The 9,270-nt window shown below is 30.3% G+C and overlaps 1 protein-coding gene across 1 annotated transcript; it reads left to right on the forward strand.

Moving 5' to 3' along the window:
• Positions 1–232: 232 nt before the first annotated feature.
• On the forward strand, positions 233–621 carry LOC114580714 (probable WRKY transcription factor 26; the record flags this gene model as incomplete). The annotated part of the gene is given in 1 exon segment (XM_028699155.1): positions 233–621. A coding segment is annotated over 1 exon segment (198 nt), but the record flags the coding sequence as incomplete, so codon positions are not given.
• Positions 622–9,270: the final 8,649 nt, after the last annotated feature.

Raw genomic sequence — 9,270 nt, forward strand, 5'->3', positions numbered from 1 at the left:
TAGGTACGCATATGCATACTAAATTTTAATATTTATTTATATAATATTAAATAAATATCAAATTTTAGATATAAGATATGTGCATATATAAATATTATAAGTATATAAATTCTTCTTATATTTTCCTTCATTCAAAATTGTTCTACCTATTCATTTTTTAGCTTTACGAATAAAGATCAGATATCTGATGATAATTAGTGAAAATTATCCCTTTATATACATAAATATGTGCAGAAGTTATTTCAGATGTGTGAACAAGACTTGTAAGGCGAGGAAGAAGCTGGAGTGGCCACCAAATGAACCAAACAACATAGAAACAACGTATGAAGGAGACCATAACCACAGAGATCGTTCAGAGAATGAAGAAGCTGGAATTGCAGCTAATCAATATGATTTAGCTACGCAGATGTTTGGATCTGCAAGGACTTAATTAGCTTGTTTTACATTTTTATAGTAACTTTATAATTCAATAATAGAGGGAATGATGTGTAATGGGTACAATTTTGTATTATGTGAAGGTTTGCTATCTACCTTTCTCTATCATCTATCAAGTATGATGCACATGGTTTCAGACTGATCAATTTTAGAGATATTTGGCATATAAATAGTAAATTATATTTACTTATCTATAATGACATCTGTAAAAGGGAAATTTTCTGAAGAAAGTGTTGAGTTAACTGTCTGGAAATAGGCAAGAAAGAGTAAAATATATAGAAGATCTATGTGTAAAATATATCAACAAAATTTTTTTTTTTTTTTTATATGGAGATTGATTGTATTAAAAAATTGTCACTTATAAGGACTTCATTTGCAATAAAATACTTACATCTCAATATATAGACAACATGGATGTAGACTGCTACTCCTACTCCCGCTCACTCAAACAAGGAACTCTTAGCTCTTTTGATGCATGACTTTGACTAAGGTTGTTCATGCTACTTTTTCAATGCTAGATCATTGACTGAATTATTCTTAATAAAAATAAGTTTGGTAATATATTTGATAATATTATTAAGCCTAAAAATGATGTTACTTTGCTTTAAAATAAGTTTGTTGCTTCTTCTGGTGATGTTGCTTGGAATAAGGTGTGCTTTGCTAAGGCCAACCTGATTAACCTTCAGCATATGAGAGAATAATTTTGGTGTCAAAAAGTGGTTTACTAAGCACATATATATTGGAAGGTGATAGAAATACCAACTATTTTTAGGTTGTAGCTAATTCTAAAAAAGCTAAATCTCTCATTAATATGATCAAGTTGGAGTCAGATGAATGGTGTGATGATCATATCATGCTTTGATTTCTGAATCGACTATATCTTTAAAAATTCTTTTGGTTCGAGTAAGGAGTTTTAGCCTATCTCTAATCCTCATTTTATTCCTTATCTTATTCTCTGAAGGATAATTGTTTCATTTCTAATATAACTGATGAGCTTGAGATTTTTAATAATTTGATGAGCATGATTAAGAATTTTGTTGCTGGTCCTGATTGTCATTGTTGGAATATCATTGAGGATAAGGTTTCAGCATTCCTAATTTTTTTCTTTTACTTCTATCTTTTTATTTCCTAAAATGGTTAATCATGAATCTTGGAATGACTATAGATCTATTAGTCTGTACACCACTTTCAACAAATTAATTTCCAAATTTTTAGCTAATAGGTTCTCTCTTTTACTTCCTAAAATTATTTCGTTAATTCAAACAGGATTTGTCTAAGGCAGAAATGTCATTGATAATATTTTGTTTGCTTAGGAATTGATTCATGAAATTTACAAAAAAGTTCCTGGGCATAATTTAATTTTTAAGCTTGATATTTTCAAGGCGTGTGATAACATAATTTGCTTTCCTGTTTAACATTATGTTGCAATTCAACTTTGATGCTAATTCTATTAGTATGTTTAAAAGTATAATTGTTTGATAACATAATTTGCTTTCCTGTTTAACATTATGTTGCAATTCAACTTTGATGCTAATTCTATTAATATGTTTAAAAGTATAATTTTATAATTAAAATTTATTGGTTCTCTATCATTATTAATGGCATGTCTAATGGTTTCATCAAAGGTGCCTAGGATATTAGGCAATCAGATATGATAATCCCTACTCTTTACATTATTGTTGATGATTATTTATTTAGAGGTTTGACCTTTTTTTTAGACATATTTATCATCTTTACTATGTTGATGATATTATTATTTTCTATAATGAGTCTATTAAATGTGTTAAGAAAATCAAGAAGTTTCTTGCTATCTTCAAAAAGATAACTGGTCTTAAATTCAATAATAGTAAATGCACTTTTATTGGTGGTAAAGGTATGTCATTGGTGCATTGTAACAATATTAAATTATAAAGGTATGTCTCTTTTACTATCCAAAGAACTCCTTTATTTAAAGGTCATAAGAATTATTTTTTTATAATATATTTTTAGCTATTAACAATAAGCTCTCTCCCTAGGAATTCAAAATATTTTATATGGGGGCTAAGCTTATTTTTGATTAAGAGTATATTGTGCTCTATGCCCATTTAACTCTTCAAGACCGTTAATCCTACTCTTAGAGTTTGCGATAGATTGGATAAAGCTATTAATAATTTTTTTTTGGGGATCCACTACTAACTCTAAAAACATTCATTGATCCAACTTTCGTACTTGTACTGGTCCTCTATTGGAGGGGGTTTTGGGTAGTAAATCTATTTATGAGTGCTTAGTGAAATGTTTTCTTTTCACATTTTGGTGAAAATTCAAGAAAAATGATTCCCTTTGGGCTAATTATATGAATAAAAAATATTATAAGAATATGCATCTGACCACTTATTTTTTTATGCAAGGGTAGTCTCCTAGTCCAAAAAGGTTATGCAATATCAAATGGTCTATTGAAACTACCATTAAATTGGGAATGTACAATGGTTCAACCCATTTTTGGTTAGATGATTAGTCTAGTTTTGGGCTCTTGACACATAATTCAACCCTCATTCTATCTTCACATTGAAAGTGTCTTGGTTCATCAGTAATGATTCTTAGTCTAAAAATCATCTTCTTATATTTATTCATCAAAGTTTGGTGGATCACTTGCGTGAAATTTCTATTAACATTAATTGTAATGATCAAATTATGTTTAAATTATCTGAAGATGGTGACTTTAGTCTTAGTAGTATATTTGGCAAAATTTAGAATTCCTCTACTCTAAATTCTTCTATTTTAGCTTGGAGAATCTTAAAAGGTTATATTCCTATTAATAGCAGGTTACAAGAGAAAGAGAATTATTTGCTTTCTAAGTGTCAATGTTGTTATCATGTTGAGACTATTAGCCATGTCTTCTTGAATTAATGGCCCTACTGCTACCAAGGTTTGGACTGCTATAGAGAGAAGCCTACAAGTAAAATTGGATTTTAATAATAAGATTATTTTTTGTTGGTTTGTTTCATAACAAAGCTAAATGGCATATATTTATTGTCATCCCTTGGTCTTTTGGCTCCTTTGAGTTGATCGGAATAATAGCAAACATAATTGTGTTAAAATGATCTCTCTTATATTTTAAATTCCTTGTTACATAGCTAATGTGTTATCTCATAAGCATTTTAGAGGGAGGAAAGATTGGTCTATTTTTTTAATATTCATGGTTATAAGACTAATATGGTTTACATTGCTAAGATCACTACAAGAAAATCACGTGTTACCAGCGGACAAAATTTGTTGGAAAATGTTCCGTCGGTAATCTACCGAAAAAATCGTTGGAGTTTGTGACAAATTTATTTTCACTGAAAATTCTGCCGGAAAGGAGCTATTTTACTTTAGTGGATTATCAAGTGGTCCAAGTCTTCTTATGATGAATTTAAACTTAATATCATTATTCTATTTTGATGGGTCGTTGGGTGTGGTGGTTTGATTAGTGATTATGATGGCAGACTAGTGAGCTTTACTTCTAACATTCCAAATTTCAATGCCTTAGGTGCTAATTTGTATGCCCTTTTTAAAGGTTTGATGCTTTGCAATGATAACAATGTCTATAATTTATGGGTGAAAATGGTGTCTAAAGATTTTCCTTCTCTGATTACTATAAGGAAATGCCTGAATGCTAATTATTTTTATCTATTTTAAAAATTTTTTGGTTCTTCTCAGTAATTTTAGTTATAGAATTTATTATATTAAGAGGGATGGTAATGCTTATGTGGATTGGTTGGCAAAGGTGGGAACTTTGAGTAATAGGTATGTGCTTTTTAGTATGTTCAATGCTCCTAGAATATTGAAAGGTAAAATCATTCGTAATGCTTCAATTTTACCTTGTATCGAATGAGTCTGGTTATGCAAACCTCTTTGGTTGTCCTCTGTTCCTCCTGGCATACTATTATTGTTTGTGCACTTCTTTGACTTTTTGGTTTAGCTATGGTTTATTGTGGTTGCTTTATTTGCTATGGCCTATAGTCATTTTATTGGTTTTGTATTGTTTCTTCTCTCAATTTGTAGGGTTGGGCTTCTTAGGTTCTCCTATGTTAATGATGTTCTTGATGTTTCTTATCGTTTGTGGTGATTTTTTTCTGTCCTAGTTATGGGTGGCTAGTTTGGTCTTTCTAGCACCCTTTTGTTGGTTTTATAGGAGGTTGGGTTTTGTTGCTTTGTCTTAGTTTGGTGCTTCTCTAGCTAGTGGCAGCGGGTTAGCCTTGTGGTTTCTATCTGAATTTGGCTTGGGTGTTCTAGTGGGGTGGCTTGTTTCTTATTGTAGTATGGTGCTTTTTGGGCTTTTATTTTCTATCATGTAGCTTTTGCTAGTAGTGCTTGGTCTTTATGTTATGTTGTGAGCCAATTTTTTGGTGTGATGCTTTTTGTGGGTGTTTGTTTGTTGTTCTCTTGGTCTTTTGGATCATTTCTAAGGATCTTTTGCATTTGCTCAGGCTGCAGGTATGGTTGTTGTTGGCTTGTGTCTTGCTGTGTTAGTTTCTATTGTGATTTCTGTTCTGTGTGGTGCTCTTTTTGTTATGCTGAGGGTTTTATTACTTTGTGTATCTGGGTTCTTTACTTTGTAGTTTTTTTGTTGTTGTGGTGTTCGATTGTGGATAACTCTTTTAGTGCCTTTTTAGGTTTTTTAATTGTCTCTTTACTCTATTTCATTTACTTTATTGCTATATTTTGTGCTTTCTAACTCTATTTTGCAAATTGCATTTTGATATCTTAGTGATTATTGGTATATTCAAGCTTGGGCTTAATTTTTTAGTTTTGGCTGCTTGTCTATCATTTTATTTATTTTTCCCTTCTAATTAGATAGGGTTCTTTTACTCTTTAGTTTTTTTTTCATCTTTCGATTGTAGCTCTATGAGCATTTAGTGAGTGTTGGATCCCTCTAAGGACTTACAATTCTTTTTTTGATATTAACACGTAAATCATCTGTGAGTTTTAATAAAAAAATTAAAAAATATTTCTTCTCTTTAACAAATTGCATGATACAAGTAAAAAAATCACCATTTTCACACTCCATTACTGACTAAGTTTTCATTTAAATATTATGGCACATATAAAAAAAATTTTATGACACATGATCTTCGTATTTCATGAATTGTTTCTCATATGAGTTCTATTGCGCTTTCTACATCACATGTTGTTCTTTTATTGTGATTGTCATTTGATATATTTTTCCTTAAGAAAAAATATGGGTGGAAATTAAGGATTTGTTTGGGGCGGGTTTTTAAAATGCTTTTTAAAACAAATCTAGTACAAAAAATTTCTAGTTCAAGAAATTTTTATACTAGAAAAATACTTTAAAAAATAGTAAAAAAACTGTCCCAAACAAAACCTTAAAATATAGATTTTATAATCTTTCAATTTTTTTATCTTTATTAATGGCTTGTTTCAGCTGCAGGAAACAGCTATAAGATAGGTAGCAAAGCATCACCCTTTTTCTGCAATAACTGAGGTCAAGTCATGATTGAAAATTACATATAAATTTGCAATGAATGATATATTTAGAAATAGGACCAAGAAAAAGAAACCATTTTCACCACAAAAAACAACTAGTCCTGTTCTACGACTTGCATGTTGCTGCCCCGCCTTTTAGACTACTTCTTGACCATTTCCAATGCAAATTTGATAATTATTGGAGTCCGCCGCCTACTCATCTGAAGGAAAAATTATTACATGTGGAGTTTACATGTCATTTAGACTAAAATTAAGTGAAGACACTTGGATTTTTTTCTATCTCTTGTACACAGAGAGTGTACATGAGAGAGAAAATCCAGATATTTTTACGTGATTGAAGTCCGGAAGAAAAGTTATTTCTAGACTCCACGTGTAATAATCTCTCCACCTAAAGGGCCCTTTTTTATTATATATGTGTGCATTGCAAATTATTGCATGTGTTCTTTGAAAAGTAGTCTTAAAAATGAAGAATAATTAAGCTTATAAGTCAATATATCTGAATACTCTAATGCGTGCAGCTTAATGGGATTAGTCGCTATAGACTTATCTAAGTCAAAAAATCTTTGATAAATTTGGTTTATAATTCATGAAAATGTTCTAAATGAAAATCGATATATATTTTTTTTAATGATTTGATCTTTGAATGTTAGAGGTTTATTTTCAAATTTGAATATAATATCATTTAATCAAGTGGTTGATGGTGAAATCAATAGCATTAACTTTTATCTACAATATCATTAAAAAAAACCAAAATTATATAAATTATGAAAGGCTGTAAATAAAAAATATAATAAAAATAAATGTGTATATTGGCATCAATAATAATAATATAAAATATTATCAAGGGAAAGAATTATGTGGCTGAATGTCTTTATCATACTGTACTCTCACAGCATTATCTTCACATATCAATAATAATAATAATAAATAGTATCAAGGAAGAAAATAAAAATTCTTTATTATAAGAAAAAAAGTTTGTCAGGATATTTCAATATAAATTATATTTGAATGAATTTAAAATATATTAAATTTAATTTGAAATTCATAGAATATAACATCTTCATATATAATATTAATCTCAAAATAAATTAAGTAAATTTTAGATTTATTTTATTTTAACTTATATTAGAATATTTTAAATTTATTTTCAATATTCAAACGTTTCCCCTCATCATAATCATAATAATAATAAAAAAAAAGAAAATAGTACTAATAATATTAATAACAACTTGGGAGCTTGCTAGCTAGCAAGAATGTAAACTTTGTTCTTAAGTAGTTGGCGAGGACTTTGAATAAGCTTTGGCTTTTAACTACCACTGCCGACATACAAGAAAGTACTTTGGACAGCTACCATGAATTCAATATTACATGTTGAAAACATCAAGATTTGACTGCAAGCACGAGAGAAGAGAGTGAGAGAAAGTTTGATAGCGAATTTAGAATAATTTCATGAGAGACGTTTAATTAAATATATAGAGAGTTTTGATTCAAATATAGGACTATTTCTAGATTTGATATGTAGGGGACCTGTGACTTAGGAACACCAATGGTTTCACAAGTCCCTTTAGATGGGGAGGACTAAGTTCTTCCCATAGGAAGTGCATTGCCAAAGCAAATTCTCATCAATTTAAGCAATGAGTCATGAATGGAATTTATCAATCAAGTAAATAATGTTCTCGTTAATAACTTTATCTCAAAATCATCCAACATGTTGATAAAATTTAAAGGTGGCCTTTATAAGTTCAAGTGATGACTACTGTCATATAGCACTTTTTTCCATGCAAGGTTCAAGAGGTGGCTCCCATGGCGTATCACTTTGTTCGTATGACACATAGCTCCCATTTTCTATTTAGTGTATTGTTGTGTATCACTTTTTAATAATCTAAACTCTTAACTATCGGTGTATTGTCCGTTTTGGCCTAATAGCCTCATGATTTTGTGTATAACTTTTAGGAGGTCGCCCATTCCAAGATTACTTTTACATCAGCATGCTTAACTTTGAAGTTTCTTAATAAAACTCTAATCATTATACAAAAAAACACCTCAATGTTTAGGAGTTTAGCTTCTTTTTTACTTAAGGAGGGTTTTTCATATTCATTAGTTGGTTCTTAGCATGCATCATGCTTGTCAAGTGTTAGAATCTTTGTAATGGTAGAGTGAAAGAGTTTAGCATATTAGTTTTATATGAAGATCCAATAGGCATATATATAGAAGAAAGTAATAAGAAAAAATTAAAGTTTTTACATGAAAAATCCAAAAGACAAAATCATATGGCTTGGACTAGTTGAGATAATTCAATTAGTGTATGTCATATGTTAAAAATGATGCCCTTCATTATAATCAGAGAAGGCATTGATACAATGTAGTACATTTGAATTGAGGAGGATGGATTCCAAGGTAAAACTTAGAGAAGCTTTGAAGCATTAAATTTTTCTTTAAGATATCATTGTAATATATTCATTCATTATCCTTTTAGAAGAAAAATTAGAGATCAAAGAAATCCATTATAAATCTTGGTGTTAATGTTGAGTGATAGTTATAGTCAACAACAAACATTGAGCTTCAGCATCTGATGGATGAGAAAAACATCATTTTTTGCTATTTTCTCCTTTTGCCATCTCATATGGCCTGCTGAACTCATTGATGCATAGAGTCACTGAAGTCTTGGAATGATTGGTAAATAAAATAAATGGGAGTATGACACATCTTTCTTTGGATGACGTTGCTTTCCCGAGTTTGGCTTAAACCGAGGAGCATTGCAGGTGCAATAAAAATGTTCTGCTACATCATCCTTGTAGTATAGCATACATCCATTGATACAACAATCAATTTTTGTAGCAGTGAGACCCAGCTTGGATACTAATTTCTTCGTTCTATACAAGTCTGAAGGAGTTAAATTATCCGTTAGCTTAGTTTCCTTCATAAGACCAATAAAGTCATTGAAATAATCGCGGAGAATATTATACTCAGTTTTAATACTTAGCATCCTCACTGTAATGGATAATTCTGAATGTGTACTGCAACCATCCCAAAATGGCGTTTGAGCTGAATGTAATAACTCAAAGAATTTTTGTGTTTCTGCATTTGGTGGCTCTTCCGTACTAGACCTTAAATTATTATATGCTACTTTAAAAAATAATTCTTCATAGGGTCTATTCTTTTAATCTTCATCAAATGTTTCATAAGCTGTAGATGAACCGGCATGAGCATCTCTGTGTGGCTCGTACTAGCCATGTGATGTCCAAATCCAGTAGTTTGGAAGAAATCCCCTACGATATAAATCAACCTTCATATCATCGGGCTTGAGAAATGCTAGATTTTTATGCTTCGAACATGGACATCTAAACATTTTATCAAACTGAAAGGAAG

Source organism: Dendrobium catenatum, unplaced genomic scaffold (genome assembly GCF_001605985.2).
Source record: "Dendrobium catenatum unplaced genomic scaffold, ASM160598v2 fragScaff_scaffold_1220, whole genome shotgun sequence".
Taxonomy (NCBI): domain Eukaryota; kingdom Viridiplantae; phylum Streptophyta; class Magnoliopsida; order Asparagales; family Orchidaceae; genus Dendrobium; species Dendrobium catenatum.